The 23708-nt window shown below is 45.6% G+C and overlaps 1 protein-coding gene across 1 annotated transcript in view; it reads right to left on the bottom strand.

Annotated features, from left to right (window-relative positions):
- UGGT2 (UDP-glucose glycoprotein glucosyltransferase 2) overlaps positions 1-23708 on the bottom strand; it is a 1432652-nt gene that overhangs the window by 857787 nt on the left and 551157 nt on the right. Inside the window, exon 13 of the mRNA XM_086936163.1 lies at positions 7977-8096. Coding sequence (XP_086792289.1) covers positions 7977-8096 — 120 coding nt within the window. The remainder of the gene's footprint in view (positions 1-7976; positions 8097-23708) is intronic.

The following is a 23708-nucleotide window of genomic DNA, read 5'->3' as shown; positions in this document are numbered from 1 at the left end:
TTGAACCAAGCCAGAGACGTTTCGTAATGCAAGAGTAGGTGTAAATGATTTAAAATTTTGCTCAAATAGTTCCATATATGCAAATGACACGTACGTGTTTTGTATGGGTTATATCATAATTGAGTCAAGGAGTACAAGCATCAGTACTACAGTAAAGGCACTCTTGAATTTTATGTCAAGTGCATCACTTATTTTAATGTTGTCACACTACTCGAGAAATGTGCTAAGTGCACATTCATATGAAATTGTGACTTGTAAATGTGTAGCCAATTATATTGCACCACACATATTCAGTCTTTCTTTGCTTCAGCTCCTATTTGTCGAGGATTATGGTGGCTTCTTTAGTGATTTCCAGTATTTGAAATATTGTAACAATCAGGGGTTATCAGTGTTTAGTCTTTTTTGCTCCATACAAAGAAAATCACAGAGAGGATATTTACCAATTTATAATAAATGTTGCTTTTATTTGCATTTGCTTGTTACTGTTGTAAATTCTTCCTTCTTTCCAAATTTATGCTGATAACACCCAAATCCATTTTCAAAACAAACACACGTCTTTCTAAGTAAATGTAAATGTAAATGTAGAGTATTTATATAGCGCACTTCTACCCGGAGGCCTCGGTTTTCATACCGCTGTGGAACCCATCCTGGCTTTCCTGTGAAATGTCCACTCCTGGGCACCCCCAAGGTGAAGCCAGGCATCCACAGCGCTTCTGGGGCCATTGTGGAGATTAAGCAAGCTATTGCCCAGAGTCACAGAGTGGGACCCACGATTAGACTAGGCACCGAGGCGAGAATTATCAGGTCCGGGGAAATTGCGTCCAAGAGCCGCGAGGCGGGAATTGAACCCTGGTCACAAGCCAGACTTCTGCATCAGGGTCTGCCGCTCTAACCATTGAGCCACGCTTCTCCACATTTGTACAATCACCACGTTTGAACCATAGGCTTTTGAATTAAACATAGGAATAGCATCTGTAACCACAAATGCCAAAACAATGCATGACTTAACAACGCAGTCAATATCACCAATGTGCCATTACAATGCAAGTCATTACAACAACTTGCTTTAGGGAGGCGCTGGATGTTGGAATCGTTTAAATTACTATTCAAAATCCAGTTAGTGTATCAGTAGGGAAGGTGTTGGACTTAAAATCCAACACCAGTCCAACACTGCATTCCTTAAAGCACGTTGTTGTGATGACTTGTGTTGTAATGGAACTTGTGGCAACGTCGTATCGTGGTACGGACTGTGTTGTAAAGACACTGCATTGTAATGCCAGTAACAGATGTTTCCCAAACAGAACTTCTGCAACAGAAACAGGATACCTAGACTTTGGTATATGAAGCAACTGTGCCAATTCACTGCCTTTCGGATGGTCTCCAAACTTAAGAATTCCTCCACTTACCAGAAAAAATTAAAGACACCTCAATATTTTATCTCACTAAGAACATTATTTTTACTGGAATGCCCCGAAATTAATACAGTATAATTAATGATGTCAGTCCACAGGTGTCCCTACTCCGGAAAACCCTGGTGACACCTTAAATTGGCCCCAGAGTAGAGCAGACAAAGGCCCTCGTGGTGGTGCACATAGACTACTAAATCATATCCAGCCCCCCCCCCCAAGAAAAAAACACAAATTTACATGTTGCAGAACGGTCAAGAACAAATGTCCAAAATGTGCTAGGTACCTGCAAATGCAAAACATAAAACTATCATTGAAAGACACTCCACTGGATACAACTCACACAAGAATGAAAGGCTTAAACGTTTAAAGAGCCAGGATACCTGCAGACACAGCCCGCCTACACAATGTAAGCCGCAGAACCTGCGCTCCACTTGCACGTATTTGATTAGGAAACAATTTTTCAAGTGTGAAAACACAGTGAAAGATACCAGAACAACCAAGATCACAGACTGTGGCATACAATGATCCCAAGCTTGGGGACAGAATGCAACATCTTGCGCATAAAGAAATTCCTGAAATACAAACTAATGAAATTTGCTTTCAAAAGATCCAGCAGGAGTGCAGGGTTTGCAAGCAGAAAATATCATGATGGGTTGCATCTTAAATTCAATCGAACTCAATAAATGCGGCTTCTGCTTGAACGCAAATCAGAAGCAAGAAAACATTGCATTCCCAAGTGACCACAAAGGAATACGCTCTAAAATAAAAATAAAAAATACTAAGCTAAAACCTCAAAGTTAAGTTCAATAGTGGGCAAACCTGATTAACCATTTAACAATGCTCAGCCAGTTTTTTTTTTAGACATGGCCATAAATGTCTTTGCATTTATCAATATAATACCTTGGACTGATATCACTGTACACAGTTCTTAACATTATCTCTGGATGCACTAGCAAGTGACTACTGAGAGGAAAAATGTAGATAGCTTGGGTAGAGGTGTTCACGTTACTATGAATTAAGAGAATAAGCATTATCTGTTTACAATACTGGCTCAGGTTAACTGTAATGTATAGTTCAATTCCAGTTCCACCTTGTTTCAAGAAAACGCAATTCATTGATGTTCAATGTTAAGTAAGTACAATCAAATAAAAAGTACAGGATATCTGGCAAAGTTCCAATTTGCAAAACTGCATCCCTTGTGTTCATGAAAACAGTCATCAAATCCCTGCAACTGTCACTGTGCTACTGATGAACAGTCATTGTTGTTCCTTGTTGCAGGGGTACTTATTTCAGATCTTTTAAAGCGTGGAAGTAAAGGTTACTAATTGCTGCCAGGTATGAACTATTATTTTTACTTTTTTATTAAGTCCTGTAACCACTTCTCTTAAGTTGATGCAGGTACTTTCAGACACTCAATCACCAGTCGCTTTCTATCATTGAAACCAGACTCTCCTGGCTCTCACTTCAAATATTATCTCCAATACAAAATGTAGGTGTAAATTCAGTTTCATTACATTATTGACTATCAACTTTATAATTTTTGAGTGAATTTTTGGATCACACACATTATCAGGCCAGATGCCGATATCTGGCATTCCTCATTTAGTATGATAAATTACATTTAAAAATCTGGGAATGTTGTGCATCCAACCGGTGAATTTAACATATAGCAGAGTTTAACTAGAGCGCATAAATATTTTTGGGATCATTCTTAATTTTTAATATATATAAACCAATATGCATCGCACACATCTACCAAATGCTTTTATTATTCTATCACTTTCCAGCTCCCTATGATCTAAAATGTACATATTGGCGACACCACTGCTTCCAGTGGAAGTTGCACATTTACTGAGTTAAGCTTAGACTTAAAAAAGGTTTTTGAAAAACCATCTCTTCTACTACGCAGTGTTACCTATCATCTAGAACGAATCCAATGAAAGAAACACACAAAGCGATAGCCAAGCATCTTCAGATTGGATCCAGTAAATTTCTCAACATCATTTTCCAAAAGCGACCAATAAGCTACTTATTCCCAGTTTATGAAACCTAATGAATCCTTTTTCACTCTTTACAGTTATCTTTGTGAGGTGACAGCTGAGGGCCATAGTGTATTAAAGAATTGATCCGTGTTTCTCCTTATAGTCCTGCAAGCATCAAAATGTCGTTTTGTGATAAAGGATACAAAAGTGCTGCACTAAGCGAAGGATCTAAGATTCCTGCAAGATTGTGACCACAACTTTCGTGGTCATCTGCGAGTTTTACACTACACTAGCAGTTTTGTGAAGTGATGGAGGGGTACTTTATAGGACCATTTTATACATTGAATCATAGTCATGTGGTCTTCCCAGAGAAACCTCACGGGTGTCCTACGCTGCTCTTCCCTTTGTTCTCAGAGTAACACTGAATGAAGCATGTTGTGCAACTCCTAAAAACTGTCACTGGTTGCCACACTAAATGCCGCAAAGGGCTCCTCTGCAAACTCTCTAATTAAATCAAAAGAGCAGTGGCATAATGAATTACGATGATTGAATGAAAAAAAATAATAGTACAGAAATACACAACTTAAACCTCAATGCCTTGTTTATTTTGCCTTTATCTCCCACTGCTCATCTTGCTCATGCCTTCTAACCGCGAGTAGCAATTAGGAAAGGGCAAACAAACCTTAATCTGCATGTGATGAAATAATCTAAAGCATAAAAGTCCAAAGCCAACATGCCAGAAGGTCATCTGGCCATAACGCTTTTGTTTGTTAGACGCGGCATAAACAAAGCCGTTTCTGCAAGGGCTTCCAAATCTGTTCAGCAACATTAGCAGATGGCAGATATTCTTGCGTCTGTATTCTGCACCATTAATCACTACCGCTCTAATAGCAGTAACTAACTGAGCTCATGTTATGAATATCTTAATACTAATTCAACATCTTTGTTCATAGCAGATGTCTTGATACCCAGTAATATTTTAACAGCGATAAACACAACACAAGAGGAAAGATGAAAGAGCGTATTTGCCCTAGGGAGGATTTACATTGCCTTGAATAATAAATTAGTTTTTTACTTGCCATCACAGCCATATCCAAATTCCACATAGTACGTACACGTTATTACAGAATGCTTTTCTGTGTCTAAAGATTTTAGTTTCGACTGTCCTCAGAATATAGTTTGACTGAAGTAAAAATATATCTTCACATGACAATATGAAGCTATCACTCACATACATAGAAATTTAAAATATTGGCATAGTAGGATCATAAAACCCATTACATTTGGCAATGTCCCTGCAAATTTCACAAAGCAAACCCTTCTTTCCTATTTAATTATACCCCTGCCCCATGAGATCAGGGCTGGTGGAGGAAAAAATGATAAGGCTTTGGATGAAAGTGGAGAGTAGGTTAAAGGTATAGGGAAAGGGATGCTGGCTTACTCTATCGACAGGACTCTATATTTCCAGTTCCTAGCTTTCATTTCATGGTTTCAGGCTTTCTGGAACTTATCGGTCTTTGCTTCCGCTGACCTAATAGAATGTATGGACGGGATGACAATTGTTTTGTGGAAAAAACAACAGGCCCAAAAAGGTGATGTCCCTGCTACACTGAGTAAGGTGGGAGCACAATATATGTGTCATTCAGATACATATGAAGGACAATGCTGCAGATCCTTTTGACAACAACCTTGTACCACACTAGTAACAATTGGAATAAGAGAAAGGAAAGGGATTATGTAGAGTGAGGGGAGAGTGAGAAGATAAGAGCCTGAAGAAAAGGCAGCCATAAGTTGATATATAAATATATATTACCCTCAGAATGCCAAATCTATTTTTCCGTAAAATTAATAAAACTGGCAATTCTGAACATACATATTTAACTAGTGAAACACTCCAGTTAACTCCAGGTATCCCTATTAAAATTGCAACAAAATACATAGAAAGAAAGAAATATAAAAGTGTCCACTGTACGATACTTTGTCAGAAATATAGAGGAAGAGACTATCCCCTCACACTTTGGCACCTGCTCTCCCTCAGGACATGAGTGTTAAAAGACATTACAGAGTGACTTACAGCGACTCTGTTTTCGTCCACTTAAACAGCACTGTTTTCAGTTTGGTGTTGGTCTTTTTAGTATTCCGATCCCCCTCCCACGCCTTCTATATACTAGTCTTGACAGAGTCTGCCATACCCCGAGATCAATTAAAGCAACCCTCCTCCCCGAAGCAAACCCTCCAGTTTGAGGATTTCTCATGTAAACATTGGCAGACTGGAGGGATGCTTTGAGATACTGCCATTGATGTTCACTGTGAAAGAGTGGCAGTAAAGATCTCTATGGGCTGCTGGTACTTTGGTCACTTGAAGAAATTGGCAATTTATTGTGGGTCAATGGCAATAATCGTCCATATGAGTCTCCAGCACCTACTAGCAACACTATCAACTGAGGGTCACTCTCGGACACTAAAACGTAGGGTCTGTGGCGCAAATGATTACTAAACTGCACTAATGGTAAGTAAGGGTGATTGGTTTTCTCTAGAGAAGGGCCAGTATTAAAGCACTTGCACTGATCAATGTGAGAACACAAATTGATCAATAGTAGACAGGTACTAATCTTTAACATGGGATACTGCATGATACCAATGCTCCTTGTAAATGTACCGACTATCAGATTACTTCAATTATAGTCATTTTACACTTGTCCAGCAAGAGTACCTTGAAAGAAAACTGGACTATTGCAGATGATACGAGTTATTGATCCTAAATCTTGCAAATATACGTGGAATGGTCCTGTTCAGTCCTGCATCATTGTTCAATGCTGTGGCCACCATGCGCCTGCTTTCAATAACTTAAATCTGTGGGGAACCTGCATGTTACAGGTTAATCTCATGAAGGCTGTGGTATACTGGTCATGGTGGATTTTGAGAATAAGCAAACAGTGGAAAACATCTATCACATGAACATTAGACTGGGTTCCATAAGAAGGTTATTATGGCAAATGATGATGTTCGGTATAGAAGGAATGCTTGTTGACTAGAGTGTCTCGATAATCAATTTCATAAAGAAATTTTTATTGAACCATGTAAGTGGTTAGCACAAATATGTGATAAATATATATGTATATTTGTATTAAAAGAATGACATGTGGAATGTTACTGTGATTTTGAAAACTGGACAAGAACTTATATATTGCTTCCGAAAACTGTATATTTTGGACAGGTTCATGACTAGATGACTAAGCCTGTCATCATTATGACATGAAAAATATGAGTACACATACACCTATTTCGTCCCAGATACACCAATTCTGGTGTAGTATGGGAAGGGAGATTCCTTATATGTGGTGACAAGCTATTAACTCCCTAGTGCATAACTAACATACACAACAATATCATGAACCCGTTTGTCACCTCTGCTATCAGATATGGAGCGGGCAGAATGGTCTATGGATGTGTTGGGCCTTGCCAGGGGCACCTGTGGCGGAATTTTACACACGATCTGACATGGGGCGGTACCTTTCCGAGCTATAGAAGTACAATGAAGACAGCAGTGCGGGAGGGGGTGGGAGGGGGGACCTAGTTAATCGTTTGGTTTGATGGCGGAGGAACAGGAGGATCACACTGTGTAATGTGTTATATGTACATTTAATAAACATCCATCAAACAACAACATGCAGTGGGAAACAACATGAGGGATTTAAAGGGAAAGACTTCTCCTTTAATAAAATAAAAGGAGTAGTTGGGAAAAACCCATCAGGAAGATGACATTTTTCCCCAAGCAAGGTATTTTATAAGTTGGTTTTATAAGTCTGGTGCAAACTATTCAAGGTGAACAATTTATTGCAAAAGAGTTCATGATGTAAGGATCATTAGAATGGCTTCTCTCAAATACTATTTTTTTCTCAATACCCATAAAAACAAAATAAACATTTAATTTATCAATTAGTATACATTTTTTCTTCATATTATTAATCTATGTTGAGGGGTGCACTATTTTGTGATTTGAGTCTAGATGATGAGCTAAGCAGAATACATTGATATAAGCAACATACGCAAACTACCCTCCACAAATGAACAGAAAGAAAGTAATGCCACCAGAGCACTGTTGATTTTATGATTATTACTTCTACCAAACATATGCTAAAAATTGCAAATAAATGTACATGCTTATCATCAGGTATTATGGACCGTTTTTCCTGGTAAGAAATTTTGCACATTACAGATAAAGGATTCTTTAGTTCTTTATGCATATCCTAAAAATATAAAAGGGACACCGCAAGCATGTAACATATATTATAGTACTACCATCGATCACTGCAAATATGAATCATAAGACATGGACTGCTTTTTCATATAGTCAGTAACATCAATAAGAAGGCAAGAGACTTTACTACTCCACAGATATTCCCGAATGAGGAAAGTTAACAATGGAGGTAGCAGTCCATTCTCAACTACTTCATAGTTCCAACAAGGGAAAATAGCTTTACAAGTTATGATCTAGATACAAATAATTACGTTCATTTATTAAAACACTGACAGAAAAATAATGACAAAACTGCACTACACAAATTTACATTTCAAAACTCACCAAGTTGAAGAAATTGCGCTTGATTTGACGTATAACTCCAGGAAATGCAGGCCTCAGTAACTCCTGGTAACTTGATGGCCACATGCTGTACCGACGGTCTGTTTCTATGTCATTGAGCCACTAGAAAACAAGAGTAAACCTTAAGTAATTGGGACACAACAGAACATGAATAGAAGTCTGTGGTGAGGTTTTCCATTCATGCAGCTACAGCCTTCTTTAGGGTTTGTTGTCAAATGCAATGTGTGTGTTTTGATTGCAATGCAATGCTAGTGAGAACACACATTTTACAGAGTACATTTATCAAGCACTTCCATACATTGTAGGTTCAAAGCATACAACAGATTACTAAATCATGGAAGAGTGATGGAGAGGTACATGGAGGCAGGTGTGGTGGTGCCATGTGGAAAGAAGACCTTTGAGCTCAAATTTGGTTTGGACTTAAAGGCGAGTGTCAACTCTGCTCTAAGAGGAACTCAGGGTTCAAAGATAATACAGGGTGGCAAACCTACACAAAAATGACAGGTCTTCTAGGCGATGACTAGATGGTGTTCTTAGACCGGAGGTGTGGCCTGCCACCTCCAGCATCAATCTCCCGCTCCAGATTAAACAGATAAGCTTGAAATTACTAAAAGCAGATTCAGTCTTGGAAGGAAAAAAACTGACTACCAGAAACAAACCGAAGCTACAGGACACAAAACTGACGCAAAGTCTATGCTGGAATAAGAACTGAAACTTGGAGAAAAGCGAGGATCCAAAAGGAACTATAAGCTAACAACTACATAACATACAAAGTTGCAATGCATAATACACCAGTCTATAGTCCTTTTATATCTAACTTCAAAGTACTATCCCTCCATTTTCCTTTGGGAAAATGCATTATCGCCACTATACAAGTATGAATGAATCTCAAGGGGGACGTGGCCTAACAAGATGGCCGACTAGACGTGCCCCATTATAGAATAATCCTGAAGTAATCCTGGTGCAGCGGTGTGCTAGAGCGTGATCCTGCTGAGGGGGCCCCCCCTGACCCCCCCCATGCACCCGGAGCCGTGATTGCGCTTTTGCCTGCCGTGCGCGGGCGGTGCGCAGCCCTGGTCGGACCTGCCGGAGCCCGGCTTTGGAAATGGGGCCACTGCGGTCTGGTGAGGGAGAGACGCGCCGCGGAACTGGAGGCGGCATCAGTGCGAGGGGCTGCTCTCCCGGAGGTCGGGACGAGGAGCGAGACCCTGCGGGAGAGTGCCAGTAATTGAAGGCCGTGGAGCACGGCTGACGGGCTGCCCGCCGCGGAATCGATGGTGGCGTTCACGTGAGGCCGGTGCTGTGGGGCCTGCGTGCGCCCTGGTTCTTGCTACCAGAGGGCGGAGTGGAGGCCCATGCCATACACTGTGCGGGTGATGACTGCACTGCCCCCCGCCCCCCCCCTCCGCTGGAGAACTGTGAGGCCCTGCCGCTCCTGCTGCTGTTGGAGGTGTGCAGCGGTGGTGGGCTGAGGAAGGCCTCCACGTGACAATCTCGGAGAAGGAGAGGGGCCTGAGGACATCCCGGCGGTGGCGGCCTGGCGGGGGTGCGGAGGCCTGTGCACTCCCTCGCTGCTGCTGAGGACCGGCCTGCCAGATGTATCATTTTCCCCATCTGTTGCAATCCAGGTGTGCCTGGGCGGTCCCCGAGCCCGTAGCAGGGGGGACAGAATGTGCTCCAACGAATGGTGAACAACTGGGAGAGACCCTGAGGGCTGGTGAGGGGTCTCCAAGGAACCGGTGTGTTGTGGTCTATAGTCGCCCTGGTGGCGTCGGGCGGACTGTGCCTGGAGGACCTGAGCGGCGTCCAGCACGTTGGGCACCCGGACGGAGGGGTCACTGCTGAGTCGTGGTGTGGTGGGGCTGGAGGAGACCCTTTAATGGTACGTAGCCGGCCTGGACTACGAGAAGGAGCCTGGGATATCGTCAGTGAGACCGCAGTGTGGCCCACGGGGCGGTCCCGGCCATGTGTGGGGTCTGGAGGACAGTTGGTTGGGTCGCGAAGGCCGCCTAGGTGACCCGGGGGTGGCGGCTACGCACAGGGAACCCCCCCGCCTCCCGTCAACACAACTCCCTGATGCGGTATTCTGGAAAGGACGCTCTAGATATGGGGAAGGACAGGCCCACACAAGGAGCCCAATCAAATAAAAGAATGCAATACATGGTCCCAGGCCCGACGGTGATGGAGCGACTCGGAACTGTTCGGGAGGTAGGGGCCCGCCAGGAGGCTGCGGCCCGGGACAAAGACGACATCTTGGCAGCGATCCGGGACTCCAGGGTGACGGAAACCAAAATGGACGGGATGGCAATGGATATAAACCATTTGCTCCTGGACCTTCGGAAAGTGGCGGACAGGGTTACCACCACTGAGAAGGATGTGGGCGCACTGGATTCTGAGGTTCCCCAGTTGAAGGACGTGGTGGCAGCTCTCCAGGAGCACGCGGCCCGGCTGGAGGATAGGGCGGAGGACGCAGAAGGGAGGTCCAGGCGGAATAATCTTCGCTTCGTGGGATTTCCAGAACGGGTGGCGGGGCCTGTGGCGGACCTCTTTCTTGAGGACTGGATTGGCAAGGTATTCCCTAATATACGCCGCTCCAAAATGTTTGCGGTGGAGAGGGCGCACAGGACTCTTGGGTCGCCCCCAATGCCGGGATCCCCACCTAGGGCCATAATAGCCCGGTTATTCAATTTCAGGGACCGGGACACGATCCTTCAGCACATCCGAACCACGGACCCCCCCCCCCCCCCCCCCCCCCCCCCCCCAAGTATGACAACCAGGCCATTCATATCTTCTCGGACTATACAAGGAAGGTACAAGATCTCAGAAATGATTTCCTAAGGGTCAAGCGGAGGATGCAGAGCCAGAGCATTAAATATAGCCTGCTGTTTCCGGCCAGAATCCGAGTACAGCACGGAGACAAGACACACTTCTTTGTTTGTTCACCCGTCGGAGGCGGAGGAGTGGATGGACTCGCTGGGTCTGGCGGACCATGACCGAACGCAGGACTGGCAGGAACAGAGATGCCGAAGTGGGAGGCATCGGAACCGGCGAGGTGGAAAGGGAGCCCGGCACCCGGGAGGGCAGGATCCAGAAGACGGGGGACGTATCAGGGTGGGGCCAGATGGCACTCTTCGGGTGGAACTGGAGGCGATTCCGACCCAGAACCAGTTTTCCCCATTGTGTTTGGTACAGGAAATGCAGTCTGAGTCGGGCGGTGCCCCTAGCCCGGCTGGGGAGGACACAAGAGCGAAATGACTGACAATCCCGGTGGTGAGAGTCAGACTAATCGGGTCATGTGAGTATTTCTATATTCTTTATGGCCCTCGGGAGGAAGATCCAGAAGGGAGAGGCTTGCATTGGGGACATTTGCCCAGAGACTAGGGGGGCGGGGAGGGGGGGAGGCTTGCAATATGCTTTTAGCAGTGATTGCTCTACTGCACCAGCTACTGACTCAATTGGCCGGCTGTAGAGTGCTGAGGCGACTGGGCTAGACCTACGGTCGGGCCGGGCCACGCAGTGCCAGTCAGTCGGCTGCTCGACACTTAGGGGGAGGGGGATTTCGTAGGAATAGGGAATGTGAAATTTCTGTGTTCTGGTACTCATTGAGGGGGTATGAGGGTGGGAGGAGTTTTGGAGCGGGGTTCTGAGTCAGGGTTGGGTTAGGAGAATGCAGTATTACCGCCTGTGGGTGGGGGTGTTGGGGGTCTTGGTCTGGTTGTTCTGGTTTGGTTGGTGGGCTGCCGGGTCACAATGTAGCTTTATTGCAAGACACACGCGATGTTTGTATTTGCGGGGGTCACACTGCCGGGTTCTGGGGGGTCCCTGGTGTAATAGCAGGGTGCTGCGCTACCACCAGCTACTGACAAATGGTGAATGATACACAAAGATATAAGTTCATAACGCAGCGCAGCGCACCGGACACTCGACCTTTGGCAGCAGGCAGCGACAGGAGGAGCAGTGCTAGGAACTCTCAGTCGCAGGAGACAACAGCGCTACAACAGCCCCGCCCTCTCTTACCGGGCATTAAAGTAGACCTCGGGCCTCTCGCTCCGTGGGAGACGCAGCACACCGGACACGCGACCTTTGGCAGCAGGCAGCGGCAGGAGAAGCAGTGGTAGGGACTCTCAGTCCCAGGAGACAACAGCGCTACAGCAGCCCCGCCCTCTCTTACCGGGCATTGAAGTAGACCTCGCGCCTCCCGCTCAGCGGGAGACGCAGCGCACCGGACACTCGACCTTTGGCAGCAGGCAGGAGAAGCAGCGCTAGGGACTCTCAATCCCAGGAGACAACAGCGCTACAGCAGCCCCGCCCTCTCTTACTGGGCATTGAAGTAGACCTTGCGCCTCCCGCTCCGCGGGAGACGCAGTGCACCGGACACTCGACCTTTGGCAGCAGGCAGCGGCAGGAGAAGCAGCGCTAGGGACTCTCAGTCCCAGGAGACAACAGCACTACAGCAGCCCAGCCCACTCCTACTGGATATAATCAGCATCCTTTTTCCGCCACGCGGGACGCGAGCGGGCGGGCGCCGGGCTAAGCTCGGGCAAAGAGCGGGCAGTCTAGGGCCGCCAGTGGCCGGAGGAGGCTGGGCTGGGCCCCCCCTAACATTCGTTGATAAGTAAGACATTGGCTGCTAGTTGCCATTATTGTATTTGTGATATACGTTGTATTTGTTTTCTGCTGTGGGCGGGGAAAACAGCCGACTGGGATAAAATGGTGTTAAGACTGGGGAAAGGAAGTAAGGGTACCTCTGGGTCTATAGGCGGGACGGTTTGTCGCTAGAACCTGCTTATAACAGGCGCTCTTCCTTGGGCCCAATATTGTCAGCAGTAACGCCAGAAGATACAGCGCCCAAAATACATAATCACGAGGGGATGGTGGGGGCTACCGCTCGAGATTACTCTAACACCCAAGTATCACTGGGGCGGTCTGGCATAGAGGTCGATTGTACAGCAGGGTTGAAGTACCCACTTAAAGGGCAGATGCCCAAAACAAACTAAAACATTAAAAAAACAGGAAACACAGCTATGCAATCCCAGCCATTACCAACTAGCACACCCAGGGGTCCCATAGATGTAGATCCATCACCGGTATCATCCCACCAGGAGACATTGCCTCCAAATCCCATGGATTTTATCCTCCATCTTGAGCAGTTGATGAAATCCCTAATTTTACCTCTGCTGGAAAGAATTAAAACTTTAACAGATAAAATAGGGAGTCTGGAAAAGACGGCCCTAGCTAATCGTGACTCATTGAAAAATCTCGAGGCTAATTCTAAGAGTGTAGGTGTACTTGGTCCTGGCCCAGGCCCACCTACAGTCATTAATATCCCAGAGGCACTACATAGCTCAGCTACTCTGCCGACTGAGGGTGATAATCGCCCTGGTCAACGCTTTTTGCCACCAGGAAATAGGGCACAGGCCTCTAAAAATACAGAAAGGAAGGTGGCAGAGAGGGAGGTTGTGAAGGATACAGCGGGGGGAGCGGGCTGGTGACATTATTCATAAGGAAGAAGGAAAGATCAGTGGCGATAAAGAGAAGACTATTTTCCCACGTATTGACCTGCCACCACAGTCTGCGCCATATACTGTGGTGCTGACTGGGGTGCCAGAACTGAAAAACAATAGAGGGAAATACTATTCAGAACTGAAGAATAAGGTTGTTTTCTGGTTGAATACTAATAGACCCCTCCCAGGGCATTTACACGCAGAAATCTTATACGTTCGCAGAGTGGGTTGGGTTGGACATAAATTAAAAGATCTTCCTGGGGACTGTATAATAGTAAATTTTAGAGACAGACGTGCTATAAGGTATATCTGTGATTGGAATAATCATAGAACAAATGGTGGGATCCAAAGTTTGGACTTGACTAACTTTTACCCGTCTATACATTCTGGCATGACCACAGCAAGTTTATGGCAGCAGGGGAGTTTAGGGATAGAAATGGTGCGATGTTTAACAAACCAATCTCTAATCGTTATGACATGTTGCAAGGGTTGGAGGATATTGATTGACTTGCCTTAGATATTCCTTTTGTTAACTCCATACCATCTATGAGATCTTGTAGCCTAAGGAGAGCTTATGATAATCTGGGTCTGAATGAGATTAAGGCAAAGGATGGGGTAGGTTTTGGGGAATCCAAGAGTAACGGGGCGGACTCATTGAATGAGAGTACTGCAGATGCAAACCTATCCCTAGAGGACAACTTGGAGCCTAAGTGTACCATGGACATGTTGGTTAGTCAGACCAATTCTGAGTTGGAATATCGCAGGCCTAAGGTCAAAACTGGGTAATGAAAACTGGGTTAACCTAGTGAACAACTATGAGATTGTGAGCCTTCAAGAAACCTGGACTAAGACACCTCATCATGTCTGCGGTTTTAAAACTTTTATCTCCCCAGCCATTAGTTCCGTGCACGGAAGGGCCAAAGGGGGTTTATGCACATATGTGTCTAATATGTTACAATGCACTAAGGCAGAGATTGTTTTAATAACATGCATTATCATATTATCAGGATTGTCATAGATAAAGTGTTTCCTTGGTTTTGGTAAACTTTTATAATAATGTCCTGGCAGAGGACGTGGACAATATTTTTAAGTCCTTAGGCGACAATATAAAATCTATGGTGGAAGGAAGCCGTAAAGATGTCTGCGTTATATGGGCAGGGGATTTTAACTGTTCTTTATGTGAGAAAGGAGAGAGAGGAACCTTTGGTGTCATGCTGGATAACGATACCAGTCTGAGCCATTTTGAGCACACCAAGTGTGGGACCACCTAAACGAAGCCATCTTTGGGTGTGATATGGGATTTGCGAATAGATTGGCTAGCCCTGAGATTCCCTTTTGTGCCACCTTTAATAGCAGAGGGGCAAATTCAATTGGACTAATGTTGTCCCCGAAGACTTACTTAAAAAACTAGTAAAGAGTTGTGAGTCCCAATTCTATGCCTGTACGGATGTGAATACTGAAGACACTGATATTATAAAAAATTTCCTACTAATTGCCTCACAAATTAAGAAGTGCCTATGGGTTGACGTAAAAGGCGTTAAAAAGAACCAAACAAGCTGGTTTGACACGTCTTGTACTAAGGCCTACTCGAACCTTAAACATGCTCTAAATGCCCCAGTTAAAGATAGCACATTAATTAAAGTCCTTAGAAATGTCTATAAGCAGACTTTAAAAAAGAGAAAAGATATTTTTAAAAAAGAAGCATGGTACGCTTTGTGCGAAGCATCTTCAAACCGAAACACTGCAGCTTTTTGGAAAGCTGTTAACTCCCCTTTTTTTAAATTATAATGTCTCAGCCAGAATAGAAGTAGCCATAACTGAGAAAGAGTGGGTGAAGCATTATTCAGAACTATGCTCTGTCGAGAGTCAAGAGGAAGATTGCTCAGCACAGTATAATATAAATGGAGATTACTGTCACTCAAAGAACACTTTGGTTCCGGGTATCTCCCTAGCGGAGGTAAATGCTAGTATTAATGCAAGCCTGGGAGGCAAGGCACCCGGTCCAGATGGGGTCCCGGTGGATTTATACAAAAATAATGTTGGTCTCTGGGGCCCGATCCTCACCGACTTCTTAATGCCACATCTCGGAATGGCCTCCTATCTTCCTGGTGTGAATCGGTCATAGTACCAATATTTAAAAAGGGGGACAGAGCAAGCTGCCATTGCTATCGCCCAATATCGCTTCTGGACTCCACCATTAAGGTTTTTGGTCGAGTGATTTTAAACAGGCTTCAAACGTGGGCTAACGAAAAAACAATAATCAGTGATTTGCAATATGGTTTTAGGAAAGGGCTCAGTACCATTGACCAACGCCTGAATTTGCATATCCTAATAGAAAAATATACAAAAGCCAAGGATGGTCGCATGTTTTTAACTTTTGTAGACTTATCGTCTGCCTTTGATTGCGTCACACACAGCAAACTTTGGCTGATTATGGAACAATTAGGGGTAGAAACATCAATTATTAATTTTCTCCGGGAACTTCACCTAGGTGCATCCGCCAGAGTTAGACAGGGGAAAAATGGTGAATGCACAGAATCATTTGGTATCGCTAGGGGAGTACGAGAAAGCTGCGTCTTGGCTCAGTTTCTCTTTACGCTCTATATTAATGATGTTGAGATTACATTGTTAAGGGAGTGTAAGGATATGCCGATGGTGGGGAAAAGATCAGTCCCAGCACTGTTGTATGCCGACGAAGCAGTCTTGATGTGCAGAACTCCATTGGCCATGCAAAGTATAGTCACCTCCTTTGCAGATTTCATGACAGGTTTGGACCTAAGGAAAAACTGTTCAAAGACCTTTACCATGACCTGTGGCTCGGGCGCACTTAAAAAGAGAAAGGCAATTTTTATTGGTTCTTGCCCAGTTGATTTTACCCCAACTTTTTCTTATTTAGGAGTCTTGTTCAACCATACGGGTCTATAAAATAATACAATCAAGACCAGAAAGTTATTGTTCTGCAAATCAATAATGGCCTTAAAATTTTTTAGCAAAAAGATGGGCAGAAAACCTAATGGGGAGATGCTAATTGTGTATAAAGCTACTTGCGTAGCAATTGAGACATATGGCGCAGGACTGTGGAGATATGCAAATGCGAAATCACTACAGGTGGTGGAAAACGTCTTCATGAAATACCTCCTAGCCGTTCCAGAAAGTGTTTCCACATTTGTTTGCCATGCAGAACTCGGCGGACCGTATTTAGAAGACATCATAAAGGTGGCCCCGGTACTGCTATGGCATAGGGTCTGGACCCCCGAGGAATGTGGATTAAACCGTTCCATTGTGAACAACGTGACTAGGTTAGATAATGGTGGTAAGATCGGATGACTATGTTATGTGAAGAAGTTTATCACTGACTTAGGTTTGGCAAATTATTATGATGAACCATCCTCTTTGTGTAATATCCCCAGGAAAGCCCTGTAGGAAAAGTGCATGAGTTACTTGTATGAGCACAGAACCACCACAGAAATGATGAAAAAAACGGTGATTGCGCACAAGCAAATTGTGATTTCTAGTAAAATGCAGCCATATGTTAAATTACAAATGAGTGACTATGAGAGGTTCCTATTAAATCGTTTTAGATTTAATTTGTTATTCAGGTCACTCAGCTTCCCCGACATGAATGATTTTTGAATTAAAAACATCTAAATAAATGTCCATGCGATGATTTGTCAGAACAATCAGATATACACATCCTTTTTTTCTGTAAATTTTATTCAATTCCTAGACGAAGATGGGTTGTTCCCTTATTGAAATCGCTGTCGCCCTGCCTTTTTAGCTGTACGGAAACTTGATAATATTTTATCCGTTGTATCGATTTCTTCGTTTTAAAAAAAAATAATTAAATCTCGGAAATCTATTATATTCTGAAATGTGATGAGTCGACTTTGGTGCATTGGATGAATTTGATATGTATCGTTTTTTTAACAACTGTGATTTTATCTGAACTTTTATGGTTGTTTTGTTTTAATAACCGAATAAAGTAAGAATTTAATTGATTGATAAGTTCATAACATGGAATGTCAGGGGGCTCAATAACATGATTAAGCGGATTAGGGTGGCCACTAACCTCAGGTGCTATGGGGTTAGTATAGCCTGGCTACAGGAAACACACCTTTGGGGTGATTGCCTCAAATATGTCCGACGTAGATGGCGGGGGCAGTTTTTCGCCACGTCCTACTCGGGGTTTGCCAGGGGTGCATTGATTTGGGTGGCACCGGGAGTCCCTTTCAAGGCCATACACACTAAGCAGGATCCGGAAGGGCGGTTCGTGATGGTGTCGGGGACGCTGGATGGACGTAACTTATGCCTGGTCAATATCTATACTCCGAACACCGATGAGGGTGAGTTTTTGGGCGGGTGCTAGGACAGTTAGACCTGGACCCAGACACAGAACTACTTATTGCAGGGGACTTTAATTGTGCCCTTGATGGGGATTTAGATAGATACCCCCTCAAATTAGACGTCAAACCCAGAATCAGAGACGCAATGGGTCAGATGCTTTGGAGCTATGGCTTACTTGATACATGGAGGCATCGCAACCCGACCAGTCGAGTGTACTCGTGCCACACACCTGCTGCCAACACCCATAGTCAGCTGGACTATTTTTTTCTCAAGGGAACGGCAATGTAGCGAGTGGTTGGGCTCCAATACTTGGCCCGCTACTTGTCTGACCATTCACCGCTCCTGCTCGCCTACTCGCTAGAGAGACCGCGGCCTAAGATCTCACTGTGGAGGCTCAACACGGAGGTGCTGAGTGACCCGACCTACAAAGAGGCTATATTTATAAGGGTGATCTTCCTCATCATTGAAAGCTTGAGGGTGTTCCAAAAAGCGATGCTTCCTTTCAGCCCCCGGAGCACCCGACCTACAAAGAGGCTATATTTATAAGGGTTTGAGGCGTATCTGGAGGTTAACTGGGGCTTCGCTGGCTCCAGGGCGACAGAATGGGATGCAATGAAAGTGGTAATCCGAGGGATCTGTCTGTCCACGGAGGTGGGGGTAAGAAAGGTGTTGGAACGGGATCTCCGCCGGTATGAGGATCGCCTCGCGGCGCTCGAGAAACACTTCCCCACAGATAAGGAGAGGCAGCCTGACTGGACAGCCACGCGTCAGCAACTGGGGGACACGTGGGCCACACTTGGAACATTTAATAGATCTGCCAGTAGGCGTAGATGGTACACGGAGGGGGACAAGGCTGGGCGACTGCTGGCACATTTGATTAGGGCGGAAACTCAACCCCACCCGATTTTGGCATTACAGAATGATCTGAGCCAGTTGGTATATACTCAACATGTGATCAATAATGTCTTCCGGACCCATCTCTGTAGAATATATTCTGAGTCTCGACCCCATACGGGTCTGGAGGGAGTGGAGGTGTACCTTGAGGGATTGCAATTGCCCTGCGTAGAGGCAGACAGTCAGGAGGACCTGGGAGGCCCCCTATGGGAGGAAGAAGTACGAGCAGCAATTGCTCACTTGAAGACGGCCACATCCCCCGGGATGGACGGATTGGCCTCCGAATTTTATAAGGAGTACAAGGGAGTCCTGATCCCGAAGCTCCTTGAACTCATGGCAGAGGCCTACGATAGAGGCTCACTCCCGCAGTCCATGCGGGCAACTATGATAGCTATGGTCCTCAAGCCGGGTAAGGATCTCCTTCATCCTGGCTCATATAGGCTGATATCCATGTTGAATGTGGATCTGAAAATTGTCAGTCAGGTACTGGCAAGCAGGCTCCTCCCTCATCTCAGACGGCTGGTCCATGATGACCAGTCGGGATTTATCCCAGGTCGGAATACGCTGCACAACATTCGTCGCCTGGCCCATGTAATGCAAGCTCTGGAGGGTCGAGCCCAGCAAAACACCCTAGTATGTCTCGACTTCGAACACGCGTTCGATTCACTCCGGTGGGCTTACCTGTGGAAGGTACTACTGAAAATGGGCGTAGGGGAAAGGTTTATACAGTGGATACGACTGCTTTATGCAAAGCCAGGGTCCGAACGGGGAGATGTGTGTCGGACATCATACCCATAATGAGGGGGACGCGCCAGGGGTGCCCGCTCTCCCCACTACATTTCACCTTGGTGATGGAGCCGCTGGCGTGTCATCTCCGCAGGGTGTTGGAAGGACAGGGCATATGGGTGGGAGGCATGGAGCATGTGGTGTCACTGTACGCTGACGATGCGTTGATCTACTTGAACCGGCCGTCGCAGTCGCTGCCGACTTTGATGGCCGCACTGTCACAGTTTGCAGCTGCTTCGGGGCTGGCAGTTAACAAAACAAAATCACAGCTCTTTGCGCTTGGAGACCGAACAGACTGGGAGGGGGTCCATCGCCCGGAGTTGGGACTTCCGTGGGGGGAGGACACGCTCAGCTATTTGGGGGTGTGGATTGGACGCAACGCAACGGTCTCCTTCCAACATAACATGGGGAGGATGCTCCGGGGGCTGAAAGGAAGCATCGCTTTTTGGAACACCCTCAAGCTTTCAATGATGGGGAAGATCACCCTTATAAAAATGGTGGTCCTCTCGCGCTGTCTATACGCAATGCAGGGTTCTTTCTATGAACTGCCGCACCGGGTCTTCAGGGAATTAGACTCCCTGTTACTCCTATTACTGTGGAATGGGAAGCGCTGCAGGGTGAGTCTCGAGGTTCTGAAACGCAGGTGGGGTAAGGGGGGCTTAGAAGTCCCGGACCTAGAACTGTATTATTTTGCGTCCCACCTGCAACACGCGATAGCCTGGTTGGACACAGACCCGTCTTGGGAGAGGTCCTTAATGGCAGGTACATACGGAAACAAGCAGTTAGGTGTGCTTTTGTGACGGGTCAGGGGACTGCGGAAAGGCGGTGCTCCGCTGGTCCGGCAGGTGGCCACGATCTGGAATCGGGTGACATGCCGCCTGATTCACGACAGGCCGTTGGCCCCTTAGCTGGATCTATGGCTAATGCCTTCCTTTATCCAGATAGATCAGCTTATGTCGATAGACAGATGGAAAGAGGGGGGCTGCCCGATTCTGTCCGACCTTTATCCGGACGAAAAATTCATTACCTATCAAGAGGCGGCAACAGCCTTTGAGTTCGGTCCGGGGAAATTTCTGCAATATGCCAATATAGCGGTGACGGCACGGCAGTTATGGCCCCAGTTTCCTGAAGCCCCGGCACACACCCATACTCTGGTCACCATGATAACGATGGCAGGGGGGCGTAAGTTTGTGATGCATCTCTACAGGGCTCTGATGGAGGATAAAAAAATTGGGTCCCCTGGCGATAAACACAAATGGCAGCAGGTGTGTCCGCAATAGGTTACCCCACGAGAGTGGGAAAAAATACACGAGAGTGTGCGGAAGGTGTCAGTAAGCAATCGCTTCAAACAAATCCAATATAACATTGTACACATGACCTATCTTTCACCCGCGAGACTTCAGGCCATTGATAGTGGTAGGGACGTGCACTGCCCGAGATGTCACAGCTCCCAGGCGGATTTATACATATGGTATTGGCGTGCCCTGAACTCCAATCATATTGGGAGGCGGTCCTGCTGGAACTGACGAGGGTGACGGGATGGGTGGTGGAGATGGATCCGCGGGCGTGTCTCCTATGCTTGATCCCTCAAGACCCTAAACGGAAAGTAAGCAGGTGCTTTTTGGTGTTGGGGCTAGTTGTGGCCCGGCGAAACATCCCGATCCACTGGTGGGCTGCAACGGGCCCGTCACTCACGAAATGGAAGACCGACCTGCGGGAATGAGCGCTGGCAGAGGAGGGGCACATGCGGACCACTAGGAGGGATGGCAAACTACCTAAGGTCCTACTGGCATGGGGGGTAATGCTACAGGAGTTGGCGGGACAAGACTCCCAGGTGACACCAACCAGTTCCGGGACAGTGCCCTCTGGGTGGGGGGAGGCCCCTGAACATGTAGTAGCCTTACCAGGTGACCCAACTCAGGGATAACGAAACTTAGCCTGCATTGCTACGGACCCGGCAGCAGGGGGGGGGGGGGAGAGAAGGGGCGTTGGGAGAGTTGGAGGGATTGGGGGGGTGGGTATTCTCCTTGGTTCATAGCCTTTAAAGGGTGGGGTGCATCTGAACGACTCTGCTGCTGCACACTAAGGTGCCAATGGATGCGTTACAATTTTGCTTATGACTATTTGCCTGATTTGGCAGTGTGGCTCTCCTATGAACCACCTCAACGGAGGCGGTCCCAATGTATGGCCGTACCTTGATTGTTTTCATGCTTTAAAGATGTAAAACCAATAAAGAAATATATAAAAAAAAAAAGAATGAATCTCAAGGTGTAAAATCAGAAAATTGTTTACCAAGAAACTAAGAGAAAATAGTTTTAAAATAATTAATATCAACCAAGTACATGCATGCTATGTAAGTAACAGAGGCGCTGCATGTATAAAAAGTAATAGACATGCTGCGTTACGGAGACGCCACTTATAATTACTCAGATTTGAGAAGTTTCGGAAGTAGCTACCCCTGTATGCAATGTGGGTAGCAACTACTGACTCTCCGCTACCAGCCAAGCAATGCAGTCAAGAAGCCCTGCTACCATGCACAAACAAGCGTGTGAGTCTGTCATCAGTATAAAAAATAGAAGGCATTAAACATCTGCAGGGGGGAAACTCCTCACCTTAGCCCCCCTCAGGAGCTCCAGGTAGGTTAGTGTGTTTTTTGAAAAAGCAAGAACTGCTACCAACGGTTCCCAAGAACAGTTACAAGGATGACAGTCATTTCAATCAATGAGGAACTGAACTTTCCTCTCCTAAATCAAGCATCACAGATTTCATTCACCACATACTTAGGTTGGCATTTAACAATAATTGGTAAAGGACTATTTTTCTTAAATAAATAGGGATGAGCTATGTATTGTCTCACAAATGAAAAGTGGAAACAACGAGTCTTCCAAGAAGATTAATCAGTTACAGAATTAACAATCTTAGATACAGATAAAGGTCCACAGAATCCTGTGTTTAATTTAGAATAACAAACTGAATTTGGAATATTAGTAGGAGATAATTAAACTGTATAAGAGTGAGGGGAAGTCATCTACATCAACTGACCTGTCGGCTCCACCTCATTTTAGAGCACTGTAAATTCGAGATAAGAGTCTTTCTTGTCTGGTTAATTCTTTCTAGAACAGCTAGATAGAACAGTCAAGTTCAGAAATCCCTGGAAAAGGGTGAAATCTACATGGAGCAAAATATGGGGGAAAGCCTGCAGAAGATTGACTGGAGTTACTGTAGGTGAATTCAGCAGCTGGAAGTAAGCTTTTCCAATTATCTTGACAGGCTGATGAATAGCATCACAGGTATTCTTCCAAGGTTGTATTGGAGACGTTCTATCTGCCCATTTGTGCAAGGATGTAATCCTGAAGTTGCTAGTAGCACATATAATAATTTATTTTCCATTGATCCTATTTGGCCAGCTTCTACTTATGCTCTGCACTGCACTATATTGCTTAGATACATTTCTTCATGAAAATTCAGAAAAATAGTTGTTGAAAAAATACAATACTTGCTTTACCGTATTTTATTATATTCATATATGTGTTGGATAACTTCAAATGAAAAACATCTGTAAGTACATAGTCAAGTCAAGTCAAGTCAGAGAATTTATATAGCGCGCTACATACCCAGAGGGTCTCAAGGCGCTTAAGGAGGGGTGGGGAATTACTTGTCAAATATCCACGTTTTAAGTTGCTTTCTGAATGCTAGGTGGTTCTGGGTAAGGCGAAGGTAAGCGGGAAGTGAGTTCCAGGTTTTAGCTGCCAGGTAGGAGAAGGATCTACCTCCCATGGTGGTTTTGTTGATGCGAGGTACAGTGGCAAGGGCTTGGTTGGATGATCGTAGCTGGCGGGGGGGGGGTGTAGAAGGACAGTCGTGTGTTGAGGCATTCTGGTCCGATTTCGTAGAGTGCTTTGTGTGCGTGGGTTAGGAGCCGGAAAGTGATCCTCTTATTGACGGGAAGCCAGTGGAGGTTTTTCAGGTGGCCAGAGATATGTTCTTTACGCGGGATGTCTAATATGAGCCTGGCTGAGGCGTTTTGGATTCGTTGGAGTCTTTTCTGGAGTTTAGCGGTAGTACCGGCGTAGAGGGTGTTTCCATAGTCCAGTCGGCTCGTGACCAGAGCGTGGGTGACCGTATTCCTAGTTTCGGTGGGGATCCAGCGAAATGTTTTTTTGAGCATGCGAAGAATGTTGAAGCA

This window comes from Lissotriton vulgaris, chromosome 8 (assembly GCF_964263255.1).
Source record: "Lissotriton vulgaris chromosome 8, aLisVul1.2, whole genome shotgun sequence".
Taxonomy (NCBI): Eukaryota; Metazoa; Chordata; class Amphibia; order Caudata; family Salamandridae; genus Lissotriton; species Lissotriton vulgaris.
The sequence above is the reverse complement of the archived record's forward strand: the minus strand, read 5'-3'. Positions and strand labels throughout refer to the sequence as shown.